Source organism: Pelmatolapia mariae, linkage group LG3_W, assembly GCF_036321145.2.
Source record: "Pelmatolapia mariae isolate MD_Pm_ZW linkage group LG3_W, Pm_UMD_F_2, whole genome shotgun sequence".
Taxonomy (NCBI): domain Eukaryota; kingdom Metazoa; phylum Chordata; class Actinopteri; order Cichliformes; family Cichlidae; genus Pelmatolapia; species Pelmatolapia mariae.
In genome coordinates this window covers 23346074-23359588 of record NC_086229.1, presented here as the reverse complement: position 1 = coordinate 23359588, position 13515 = coordinate 23346074, and the positions used below count along the sequence as shown (strand labels likewise).

Here is a 13515-nt window from a genome sequence, read left to right as displayed (position 1 = left end):
GACACAGTCTGCTCTTACATCTCACACATTTTACCCTCTTTCTTGAGGGATCCAAATTTTATGTTCTTATACCCTGTCCCACCTGCAAATAAGAGAAGATGACCTTTATTAGTCATACAGGTGGAAAATTTGTTTTGTTACAGCAAAAGTGCAAAGTTATGTAGCAGAAATTAGAAACAATGGAATGCAATAAAATACTATATACAATAGAATACAAATGCTATATACAACTGAGGAAGAAAATACAAAAGTACAAAATTAGGGGCATAATACTGTAAATAAGACTTTGCCAGTGTGGTTCCTTATCACAACAGTGACTTTGAAGAAGAGGATGAGGTTGAGTGCCATTTAGTAACAAAACGAACATGAGTACTCCTTGAGAATCCAGCTCCAGGACAAGAACAAACGCACCAGACAGCAAATGAAGAAATATGGATGTAAAAAAATTTTTTTTAAAAATGGAGAAATTGAATGATCTTCTTGCCCAAGAAACGTTGTCTTTCCTCTCACTCCACTTAATTATAACTGATTTTATTTTTTATAACATTTTATATAAACAAAACAAAGCCAAGAAGCACATTAATTCATAAATGTGATCTAACACAGGTAAAGGGTGAAATTAACCGTGTTTGCTGTTTATATGGCTCGTAAGTGGGATGAAGTAAACATTGTTGAGTAATTTAACATAAAATTGTTTGATAGTGTTAATTTTGAAAGCCAAAACTCTAGCAGGTCCACCAGACCCATGAACACTGGCTGAGTAACAAAAATACGAAAACCACACAAGGGTTAACTGATACTTAGTTTAGCTAGCAGAGCAGCTAGCAGCTAGAGTATGAACTGTCAGCTTGGTCCTGGGCATTGTTACTGAAATAAAGCTGCTCGCTGCCATTTCTACAGCCATGTTTGACCTGCTGCTTTGTAGGACTACAAGAATGGAGGATTTGGAGGCTAACCCTGGCTCTCTGTGACACTTTTTGTAGTGAACTGAAAAAAGCTGTGTCCCAGAAGGTGTGGATGTTAGTCCAACACATCAAAAGCTCTCAGTTGATGTGCACATGAATGATTTCTTTCCTCTGCAGGTGAAGGTCTAATGGATCAGTGTGAGGACAGAAGGGAGGGGGTCCCTCCCTCTAAAAGAGCCAGAGAGAACCAGACCAAAGCTCAGAGGTGAGATGACCATCTCTAACTGTCCTTGACTCTTCTACATGTCACAGCTTAGCACTCACATCACTGCTCCATCATTATTCACAGGAACCCACCTGGACCTCCACCCAGTGACGAGTCAAAGGACATGAATGATGAGTTTAAAGAAAACATCTGTCCTTCTGCAAAGAGGTAATGTGTGACTAAATGTTGTTTTGTCTCAGTGTTTGTGAATAAATCCTCCATCATGTTTAATGTCAGCTCACATCTTTTTCGCACACATTTCTATGTTTATATGTGAAGTGGTGTGTGTTGGAGTGTTTCCACAAATGCATCATGTAAAGAATGGATGTTGTAGGAGGTGTGAAGAGGCTGAGTGTCTGTAGGACTCCAGCTGCTCAGTGTTCTTAATTTTCCTTAAATGTGTATATCAACAGAAGTGTTGAAGGCTAAAGGTACATTAAGTCAGTGGTTCCCAAACTTTTTTTGCTGGGCCCCCCTTGTGTTACAAGAAAAATGTTTGCGACCCACGCACACACACACCCATATTTTGCTCCATTGCGGTTTATTTCACACCTCAAACATTTATTAAACAATTTAGCAAATACAAATAATCTGCAATAAATTACAGGTAGTAAGAAAATAAACTACCAACTCTTTTACGCTCCGTCTGCACCTACACGGGTATTTTTGAACACGCAGCTGTTTCGGCCACATGTAAACGGCGTATCGAGTGTGGACAAGGAATACAGAGTTTGTCACGCAATGTCAAAGGTATGTGCCTTTTTTCACGTCACACTGTGCGCCACGTTATTGTTTACATTGGATAAGTTGCAGAATGGCAGATAGAGACACAATACTGTTAATCTGACTGTCTGCAGGTTTTACACGCTTACATACACACACGCAGTTACTGTCCCTGCTTTTTGAAAGGCAGAGGCATCACAGTGTAATTATTTTACATGTAGTTGTTTTTTTTTTTCCTGTGTAATAATGTTCAACATTGCTATAAATACATTTTTCAAAAACTCACCCTGCAAAATGGGTTAAAAAACATAAACGGCTGTGGGATACTGTTTGTCCGTGATTTGAACAGCCCAGCGCTGCTCCCGTGCAGGGAAAACTAATTCTGCAGGGAGACCTACCTCAGCACTTGTGCAGGTGAAGCCAAAGGGAAGATCTGCTTCACCATATTTTCTAGTCTTTGGCTTAGAATGAAGCTGGTTTGGAAACATATTCAGCGATGCTTCATCTCCTGCTTTGCGTTTGTGTGGGCGCCCGTGCTAGCATTGTCCAAGCCTTTTTTTTTTTTGGTTTTGGTTTTTTTCCCTTTTCATGCCGCACCTCCCCTGCAATAGCTCTGCGGGCCCCACACTTTGGGAACGTCTGCATTAAGTGACATATACATGCCTAGTAGATGTCATTGCCAAGATGTAGTACTGCTGATTCTATATTTCATGTTTTGTAGATGAATCTTTGTTATTGATATTTGTATCTTACTTTTTGCCTCTTGCTGTAGAGTAACTTGAACAAATATTGTTTTCCTATAATAAAAAATAGTCACTTTTTTAAATAATTTTTAATTTATCAAGCAAGTTAGACAAACAAGCCTTATTTTTTCCTAATGCATTTACTAAAATGCCACAAAAATCTAGAAGTAAAATGAACAGTTAAAAAAAAAAACTCAGTACTTACAATGCAGTTGAAAAGATTTATTCTACTGTTTAATGTCATAAATAAGTATATTTGACATGTGATGAGACTTACTGACTATGAATCATGTCCACATGTTTTACAGGCCAAAGACAGAGAAGGCAGTGAAAGTGCAGCTGCTTGAAATGTTGAACAATCTGGGAGATGAGGAGCTGAAACATTTCCAGTTTTACCTGCAGAATGACCCTGGAGATGACTTCCCCAAAGTCTTTAAGCGCCAACTGGAAAATGCAGACAGACTGAAAACAGTTACACTGATGCTGCAGACGTATGCGGGCAATGAGATGGAGGTGGCGAGCTCGATTTTAAAGAGGATGAATGAAGGTCGGACTACGCAGAATGCAGATACAACATTATCACAATTCATTTTGTGATATGTATTAAACTGAGGCTGTTCTAGTCTAAATGAATATCAATGGCACTGAAACTAGCTGTAGATGATATTACATCTGTGGGATGATTATGTGTAATTGTTTTTTCTCCAATGATTAAAATTTTATTTGTGAAGAAGTTCATGACGTCATTACTAGTTAACGTTAAAGGGATTGTTGGCTCAGTAGAGCTCTGACTTTTGTCAGCCTGGCTACAGTGCTGAAGAGAAACGTAGGGTTGTTCTTATTTTCTTCAATCAGTGACGACTAATACGATATTCTGGCTTTGCAGAGGGCTTTCTTATAAAGTAACCAACTATTTCCCCAGGCTTAATTATGATCTTCTAAATTTGTGACACTGTTCGATTGCTGGCTTATTAGATTTCATCCCGCTTTAAGGTGCAGATGAACTCCCCACTGCTGTGTAATCCGTTGTTGTATTAGGCTTTGTTATAAGGGAATGATCAGACAAGAGTGTTTTCAGTAAACACTGTTAGATGTTCTGTTTCTATACCATATGTTAAAAATAATCTGTGAGGGTTCTTTTACACACTGAGAGAAGCCAATTCAGTCTATTAACTAATTAAATGCTCTGTTTAGGCTGTCATTTTTAGCATCTTCGTGGATGTAAAAAAAAAAAAAAAAAAAAAAAAAACCTTTTGTGATAAAAGGTATTTATAATTATTTTCTATATCTAGAATTGTATGTTTCCAGCCTGTGTAACATGTCATTTTCATGCGAATTGAAGATGGTTCAATGAAAGGTCCAATTTGATTTGCAAATTACCCAAATATCTCTTGAGATTTTAACAAAAGTTATCAAGATGGAAATGCATGATTATATAAATAATGGTTAACACTGTACAAACCATAATAGACTAACCATCCTTCTTGCTGTTTTTAATTCAGAGGCTCTTCAAAAGTGTCATCGTCATCTTAAATTCAAGTCTAATCTGAAGAAGAAGTTCCAGCATGTGTTTGAGGGCATCGCTAAAGCAGGAAACCCAACCCTTCTGAATCAGATCTACACAGAGCTCTACATCACAGAGGGAGAGACTGCAGAGGTCAATGATGAACATGAGGTCATACAGATTGAAACAACATTTTGGAAACCAGACAGACCAGAAACAACCATCAGACAAGAAGACATCTTTAAAGCCTCACCTGGAAGAGATGAACCAATTAGAACAGTGCTGACAAAGGGAGTGGCTGGCATTGGGAAAACATTCTTAACACAGAAATACACCCTGGACTGGGCTGAAGACAAAGCCAACCAGGACATCCAGTTCATATTTCCATTCACTTTCAGAGAGCTGAATGTGCTGAAAGATGAAAAGTTCAGCTTGGTGGAACTTGTTCATCGCTTCTTTACTGAAACCAAAGAAGCAGGAATCTGCAGGTTTGAAGACTTCCAGGTTTTGTTCATCTTTGATGGTCTGGATGAGTGTCGACTTCCTCTGGACTTCCACAAAGCTACAATCATAACTGACCCTAGAGAGTCCACCTCAGTGGATGTGCTGCTGATAAACCTCATCAGGGGGAAACTGCTTCCCTCTACTCGCCTCTGGATAACCACACGACCTGCAGCAGCCAATCAGATCCCTCCTGACTGTGTTGGCATGGTGACAGAGGTCAAAGGGTTCACTGACCCTCAGAAGGAGGAGTACTTCAGGAAGAGATTCAGAAATAAGAAACAGTCCAGCAGGATCGTCTCCCACATCAAGACTTCACAAAGCCTCCACATCATGTGCCACATCCCAGTCTTCTGCTGGATCACTGCTACAGTTCTGGAGAAAGAGCTGAAAACCAGAGAGGAAGGACAGCTGCCCAAGACCCTGACTGAGATGTACATCCACTTCCTGGTGGTTCAGGCCAAAGTGAAGAAGGTCAAGTATGATGGAGGAGCTGAGACAGATCCACACTGGAGTCCAGAGAGCAGGAAGATGATTAAGTCTCTGGGAAAACTGGCTTTTGATGAGCTGCAGAAAGGAAACCTGATCTTCTATGAATCAGACCTGACAGAGTGTGGCATCGATATCAGAGCAGCCTCCGTGTACTCAGGAGTGTTCACACAGATCTTTAAAGAGGAGAGAGGACTGTACCAGGACAAGGTGTTCTGCTTCATCCATCTGAGTGTTCAGGAGTTTCTGGCTGCTCTTCATGTCCATCTGACCTTCATCAAGTCTGGACTCAATCTGCTGGAAGACCAGAAATTGACCTCAGAGAAGTCTGAAACTAAAGACTCTTCAGAGACAGACTTCTACCAGAGTGCTGTAAAAAAGGCCTTACAGAGTTCAAATGGACACCTGGACTTGTTCCTCCGCTTCCTCCTGGGTCTTTCAATGCAGACCAATCAGGCGCTCCTGCGAGGCCTGTTGACGCAGACAGGAGGTAGCTCACAGACCAATCAGGAAACAGTTCATTATATCAAGGAGAAGCTCAGTGAGAATCTGTCTGCAGAGAAAAGCATCAATCTGCTCCACTGTCTGAATGAACTGAATGATTGTTCTCTAGTGGAGGAGATCCAACAGTCCCTGAGATCAGGAAGTCTCTCCACAGATAAAGTGTCTCCTGCTCAGTGGTCAGCTCTGGTTTTCATGTTACTGTCATCAGAAGAAGATCTGGATGTGTTTGACCTGAAGAAATACTATGCTTCAGAGAAGGCTCTTCTGGGGCTGCTGCCAGTGGTCAAAGCCTCCAAGAAGGCTCTGTAAGTTGACGTGTGCTCAGGCCTTTCTTTGTTTAATATTTATTGTAGTAACAATTATAATTTGTTAATAGAAGAATTTGTACAATTAACAAATCAAATATAAACACTGTGATTCTAGCTAGCTAGAACCAACCCAGTGCACTGTTCTCTTCAGTTATTATTCATTTCTTCTCTGATCTTTTAAACTAATTTTTCTGCATCAGTGCACTCTATGTGAGTTCACTTTTTTTCTATCTTATAATTCTTTATTGTACGCCCAGGTTCTGCAGCTGCTAACAAACTGAATAACAGTCCATGTTGTCTGTGGGTTCCTGTTGTGAGAGGGAAGAAAAATCTCACTGACGGATTCTTAGAAAAGTCACTGAGATTTTAACAAGTCCACCTAGTCAGGAAAGAGTAGGTGGAGAAATTTTACAAGTGTTCTTGGTGGAACATTATTATTTCTCTTCAACTTGATCTGGTACACTCTACCCTAGGGCTGTTTGATATAACGATATATATTGGATGACAATTATCGTTTTTATATGGTCACAATAAAGCTCATGATCATGTTGAGACCTTTCAAAATAAACTGAATCACGTGAAAGAGCAGATTATTTACGGATGAGAAGTTAAAAAAGAGCCGCCAGGTGCTAAAAAATAAACCTTAGACTCAAACGTTAGAACAGGCAACCCGCAGCACGCCGTGTAATAAATACTCACAAATAAAAAGGCGGCTGTTACAACCTCCGTCTAAAAATGTAAAGTTTCATGCATCGATTAAAACACTTGACTTCAGGTACATGAAGCGCAGCTGGAAACACTTCCCGCAAATCGAGCTGCCCGAGAGTCACAGAATTCACAGAAAACTTTACATTTTTGTGATTTATATCGTTATCGGGACGATAAAATTCTTATATCGGGATATGAGATTTTGGTCATATCGCACAGCCCTACTCTACCCAGAATAATTCAGCTGACAACATCAAGCACATCCAGTATCCATTATACCAAAATAAGAATCACCCTACTAGGCATAGGATCCTATGCCTGGTAGCTGTGTGGTTCCTTGGTGACTCCTAGGCTTGGGGGATTGGACTTCAAGAAGGCTTGGGTCCTGGCTGGTGTGTTGTCGGGGTTGTGGTTGAGAGCATGCACGGGGTGCCCAATCTGAATGGGCCTGGGCACCCTGCCTTTAGTGCCATTGGGTGTCTGTGGCTCCAGCCTTACCTCTGGTTCCGATGCCCACCTGAGGTTATACATGCAGACATTGAGAGCTCTCTGGAGGTGCCATGCTAACACGAGCCCTTTCTTCAGAGGGTTATTGGCACCATACCCCTTGCATGTTTTAAATGCACTACAACACCATATGGAGTGAGCAGAGTGAGGCATTGTCTCACTCTGCTCACTCCATATGGTGGAGTGAGCAGAGTGACTCCACTCTGCTCACTCCACCAGGGAACCACTCCACCTGGTTCCCTGTTCCCTGTCTTGGACAGGAGCAGGAGCTGGTGAGCCTCCCTGCTGCTGCAGGACTCGGTGCAGTGTGCTCATCTCCAACCCAGAGTAAAGGGAAAGTTAGTCTATAGTATTTTTTATTTTTTGCCTTCAGACAACTATTGTGATCTCTCTCTCTCTCTCTCTCTCTCTCTCTCTCTCTCTCTCTCTCTCTCTTCTTAAATTTTGTTTCCTTTGTTAACCATGACTTGTAGTGCTCCTGCAACACGTGTTTTTCTTGTTTATGTTTAATAAATGTCACAGATTTCATGCTGTTTTGTTTTGTAGGCTGAGTGTCTGTGAGCTGTCAAACATAGGCTGTAAAGCTCTGACTTCAGTACTCAGCTTAAAGTCCTCTAGTCTGAGAGAGCTGGACCTGAGTATCAACAGTTTGGACTATTCAGGTGTGAAGCTTCTGTCCACAGCTTTGGCAAGTCCATGTTGTAAACTGAATACTCTGAGGTCAGTATGTTCAGTTTTTTTTTCTTGTTCAGCCTAAAAGTTAAATAGTTAAAAATGTTGCTCAAGTGTTTATTAGTATTTCTAAGTGAAACTATCACATTTCTGACCTATTTAATTCCAGGCAATAAGAATTCTTTAAAATACATTGCTAAATGTTGCAGCTTCTTACTACATGCTGTTTAGTAAAATGAGTGTTTCACTGTTCATGTTATTTTCAGACTGAGTCTCAGTAATCTCTCAGAGAGAAGCTCTAAAATTCTTTCTGCTGGACTGCAAAATCTAAACTGCAAGCTGACTACTCTGAGGTCAGATCAAGAGACTTTATTTTTCAGAATTAATAAGTTGCAACAATGAATGGATGAACTTCATCTTGCAAGGTTTCCTGAAGTATTCTTAAAAAACCCCCCAAAAAACCCCAGGATTAAATATTGGCAATAACTCCGTACTGACAACACTTTAAAACTAGTTTTTGTTTTTTAATTTTATTTTAGGCTAATGGGCTGCAAGTTCTCAGAGAGAAGCTGTGAAGCTCTGTCCTCAGTTCTCAGCTCCCAGTCCTCTAGTCTGAGAGAGCTAGACCTGAGTAATTCTGAGCTGCAGGATTCAGGAATGAAGCTTCTGTCTGTAGGACTAAAGACTTGTACACTGGAAACACTCAGGTAAGATCAACAATATTATATTATTTATTTTCATCAGTGGCCAAAAATAAGCACACATCTATGTGTTGTATTATTTTGTAGCTTCTCACTGCACTATCATTGCACTTTAACACAGGTGTTGTTTGCGTTCTTGATTATTTTTCAGACTAAACAGCTGTTTCCTGTCAGAGGGAAGTTGTGAAGCTCTTTCCTCACTTCTCAGCTCCCAGTCCTCAAGTCTGAAAGAGCTGAACCTGAGTAACAATAACCTGCAGGATTTGGGTGTGAAGCTTCTGTCTGCTGCACTGCAGAGTCCACAATGTAACCTTAAAACTCTCAGGTCAGGTCTCAAATCTTTCCAGAGATGATCATTTAAAATCTGATTTATATTGTTGCACGAAAAGCTAAATTAACATTTTAAGTTATTTTTAGTGTAATAAAAATGTAATAAATGTTTGTATTACAATTAGAGCAAGAGAAAAAAGCATTAATACCCACCGGAGTTTTGTATGCCAAAATCATCAATATTAAAACAATGAAAGGCTTTAACTACTTTAGTTGTGTGTAATGAATCCAAAATATATGAAAGTCTGTTTATCAGTACATTACAGGAAATAATGAACTTTATCACAGTATGCTAATTTTGTGAGAAGGACCTGTATATGGTTACTGAAGTTGGACTAGCAGGTATATAATGATGACCATTTGCAAACCATAGCTACACAGCTATGGTTTGCATAATATAAACTAGAGATCGACCGATCCGATATTAGGTATCGGTATCGGTCCGATACTGATGTAAATTACTGGATCAGATATCGGAGAGAAATAAAAAATGTAATCCGATCCATTAAATATCAAAAAAGCACCTCACAAAACTTGTCTCATAACCGTAGCACGTCGGAGCAGTGTCCTCACGTGATAGAGTGGCTGTGTGTATTTGTAGCCTCGCTAGCAATCCAGCATTTCATCTCCGAGGAAGTTATCCCAGAGAGAAGTAAAGCAAGTGTGTAAGTTCATCTCTGAATGTTGGTAAAGCGTACCTACGTTAAGCTTAACAACCGATATATGGAGCGACTGCCTCTCTCTCTCTCCCTCTCCTGCTGCTACTTCAATCGTAAAACTTATTAATGATCAGCTGATCGGCTTTTCTCTCGCGACTCCGTCTCTCTTCTTTGTTTTTGGCCCACTTTGCATCAGAAAGAGGAAACCAGCGGCTGAACAACAGCAGCACGTTTAACCTTGATAAGCTGTTGTTAGAATTTATTTAATATTACTTTCTAAACCAGGATCCTTTTCTACGTAGCTGACGGCTGGTAACTGTGCAGGGGCGGATCTAGCAAAGTTTAGCCAGGGGGGGGCGATAGGGCATTAACAGGGAAAAGGGGGGCACAAAGACATACTTTTCTTTCTTATTCTCATTTAAAATGTCTAGCTTTTAGTAAATAATTATCTGAATCTTACACCCAAAGTTTTAATCTGATGTAAAATGTATAGAAGTCCATTACTGTACATAGTAACTGTTAAGTCTAATATACCCTAGTAAGCTATAGTACTTTTTCCTTTGGGAAGATACCATCTGTGCAGTCTGCAATTCTGTAGAAGAAAGATGTTGAATCTATTTAATTATTCTTGAAAAATAATTTATTTCTGTGCATTTTTTTTTTCACACTGCATCAAATTAAAGTTGATTACGTCAATTAAGCATCATGAGGTGGAGGCTGGTTCCTTTTTTTTTTTTTTTTTTTTTTTTTTGGTTTTGTTTTTTGGTGTTTGTTTTTTTGTTTGCTGGGAGTTTGCAACCCTATTAGTTAGGTTGCTTAATATTTCTGCTAAGTACTCTTTAAAATACCAGAATAGGAAGGATGGAGTAGGTTTAAGTTTATTAGATTGATCAGTATTGCTGAACTAAGAAATGTTTTGGGTGCAGCGTATTCTTTACATGCAGGTGTAACAGAATAGCTTTAGTGTTGTTGTTTATTTAAACTTGAGTATGAACTTATACAAAATGCAGCAAGATATTAAAAAAACAGTTTTATTGATTAAAAAACACACTATATTGGATTAATATCGGTATCGGCAGACTACCAGGTGGTGATCAGTTGACAGCTCAGCCCCTCTTTCTTCTCCACTCCCCTCCCATCTGCTTTCTTCTGATGCTTAAATGTAATGAATGGAAATTGATAATGTTATTGTGTCAGCCATCTAGAAAATCATTGACAGATGGATTGTTTTGTGTGTCTGCAGTCTGTCAGGCTGTCTGATCACAGAGAAAGGCTGTACTTCTCTGGTCTCAGCTCTGAAAGCCAACCCCTTCCATCTGAGAGAGCTGGACCTGAGCTACAATTATCTGGGAAATTTAGGAATGGATCTGCTGTTGGATGTACAACAAGAATTACGCTGGAGACAGAACAGTGTCAGGTATGGCAAGATTGTCTAATAGAGTGGAAAGAGCTGGAAACACTTCTTGTGTCCTTTACTCACTTTCTGTCTTTCTTGATGCATGCTAAATTATCCAGGTAAGGAAATCTCCATAATGTATCACTGTTCATCTGGACATAGTGTTTTCAGTGACGGAGACGTTTTGTCACTATCCAAGTGACTTCTTCAGTCTTACACGTTGACCACTGGTGACAAATGGGCTATGAAGTCAATTTCTTGATCATTAATTTGCAAATTTTTATTGTTTTCAGAGCTAACCCAGGACCATTGATCACCAACCACACTGGTCCTGTATTAGCTCTGAGAAGAATTAAAATTTGCATATCAACATGAAACAGCCCATTTTTCATTCAGGTGGCTAGTTTAAGTCATTGTGAAAGTGGCCCCTGTGTACATAAAGTGTCAGCCATGTTACTTGTGTAATTCCAAGCAGGGCTCGCAAAATTGCTAGCCCGACGTCCCGGGGCTAGCGATTTTTCCAGTGGGGCTACCATTGGCTACAATCTATCCCTGCCCTGCCCGTCGGGCTATCATTGGAAGGAAAAATATATGTCAATGCTTTTGCATTCTTTCGGAAATGTAGCTGGGTAAATATGTCATTGGCATCGGTGAACCACTGCCATTATGGTAGTTCAAAGAGTGAACTACCACTGGCAAAATTTAGCAGTCTTTGCAAACTTCAAAAAGCAAATTGCCTAGATCTTGGTTCCACTTGCCTCTTACCTGTGATTTCAGTGGAAATTTCAAATTCAGCATCTGACACAGACTGATTCCTGTTCACAGTTCTTACAAGTTCATAGAAATTTCTGTTCAATTACAACCAAGTATTTGAGTTGATGATTGTAATTTTTATACAATATTGTAATTTGTGTTTCAACAATTTTTTGATTGTTTTGTTTCCGTTACAATATTATACATTAAAGTATAATTAGTAACGGAAACAAAACAGGAAACAAAACCTAAAAAAATTGCTCCCTTTTTTATTTGGGCTACTTAAATTTATTTTGGGCTACCAAAAAATTGAAGAGTCCCTGCCCGAAGGGCTACCAGGGATTTTGAAATTTTGCGAGCCCTGCCAAGGCTGTGTGTCCACAGTCACAATAACAGTCAGTGACTCTCACAGTGGAATACAGACTTCAGGTGGCATTAAAACGCATGAAAACGATGACAAAACTGACACCAAGAAGAAAAACAGCTGGCAGCAAAGGCAGGGAAGTGTCCTTTCCAGCTTAAAAAGAAGAAGAATATAAAGATAATGAAGGTCACTGTTCAAATCAGTCATATTTCATTCAATACGGTGGTGTACTTACAGATCTAGGATCAGTCCAAATCATCAGCAGATTGATCTATGTATGGATTGAAGTGTATTTGTGAAAATGTTGGACTGTTCCTTTATCGGTGTCTAACATTATGTGTATGAGAGCCATGTAATGTCCATGTGTGCATGCTGAAAGAGACTTTGTTGCTTTGACCCCTCTCCTCCTTTCAGGTTGGAGCCTGCTGGAGTCCAATGGTTGAGACCAGGTCTGAGGAAGTGTAAGTGTGTTTTAATGTGATTCATAAAAACAAAGCAGCACACATTCAACCATCTTCATCATGTCAGGAGTCATCATCAAAGTGTCAATCAATGAACAGATGATGGATCAATAACTGCAGCTGGATTGTGTTTGTTCTCTCCATCAGATTCCTGTCAACTCACAATCGACACAAACACAGTACACAAATGGCTCGAACTGTCTAACGACAACAGGAAAGTGACACGCGTGTGGGAGACCTTTTCATATCCCGATCATCCAGACAGATTTGATTGGCATCCACAGCTGCTGTGTGAAAATGGTCTGACTGGTCGCTGTTACTGGGAGGTCGAGTGGAGAGGAAAGGTTGATATATCAGTGAGTTACAGAAGTATAATAAGGAAAGGAAAGGGTACTGACTGTGTGTTTGGATCCAATGATCAGTCCTGGAGTCTGAGGTGCTGTGGTTATGGTTCTTATGCCTTTCACAATAAGAAATCAACAGTAATCTCCTCCACCGTCTCCAACAGAGTAGCAGTGTATGTGGACTGTCCTGCTGGCACTCTGTCCTTCTACAGAGTGTCCTCTGACACTCTGATCCATCTCCACACCTTCAACACCACATTCACTGAAACTCTTTATCCTGGATTTGCATTTGACTACGATTCCTCAGTGTCCTTGAGCTGGGTTGAGTGCAAAGAGTGTCCCCTGTTGGAGAAACACTCTGACTGCTGAACAGATGGTTCAGTCTGTACATGTCCATCTCTTTCACTCAGAAACACGTTTTCAGATTCATGGATTCAATCAGTTGATGTTTTAAACTGTTCTAAATGATTCCTTGTGAACTTCTTCCTCTTCAGTCCTTTAAAGATGGAAGCTCCCATTATTCCACGTGTTGTTTTTCTGTCTTTTTCCACTCAAAGCTTCACAGTGAATATCAGTATGTTGTGTTTCTCTGAAGCTCAGTTCACAATCAGCTCCTCTGCATTTTCAACAAGTCTGAGCTCATTAAAATGAATCCAAATGTTTGATTTCTTTTGTGGA

The 13515-nt window shown here is 39.9% G+C and overlaps 1 protein-coding gene across 1 annotated transcript; it reads left to right on the top strand.

The window, feature by feature from the left end:
- The first annotated feature begins 1267 nt into the window (after nt 1-1267).
- LOC135932634 (NLR family CARD domain-containing protein 3-like) lies at nt 1268-13206 on the top strand. The gene is made up of 8 exons (XM_065470135.1): nt 1268-1338; nt 2945-3183; nt 4139-5939; nt 7704-7877; nt 8369-8536; nt 8682-8855; nt 10763-10936; nt 13002-13206. The coding sequence occupies exons 1-8, from the start codon at nt 1295-1297 to the stop codon at nt 13204-13206; spliced, it is 2979 nt and encodes a 992-aa protein (XP_065326207.1). The 5' UTR covers nt 1268-1294.
- The last annotated feature ends 309 nt before the right edge of the window (nt 13207-13515 follow it).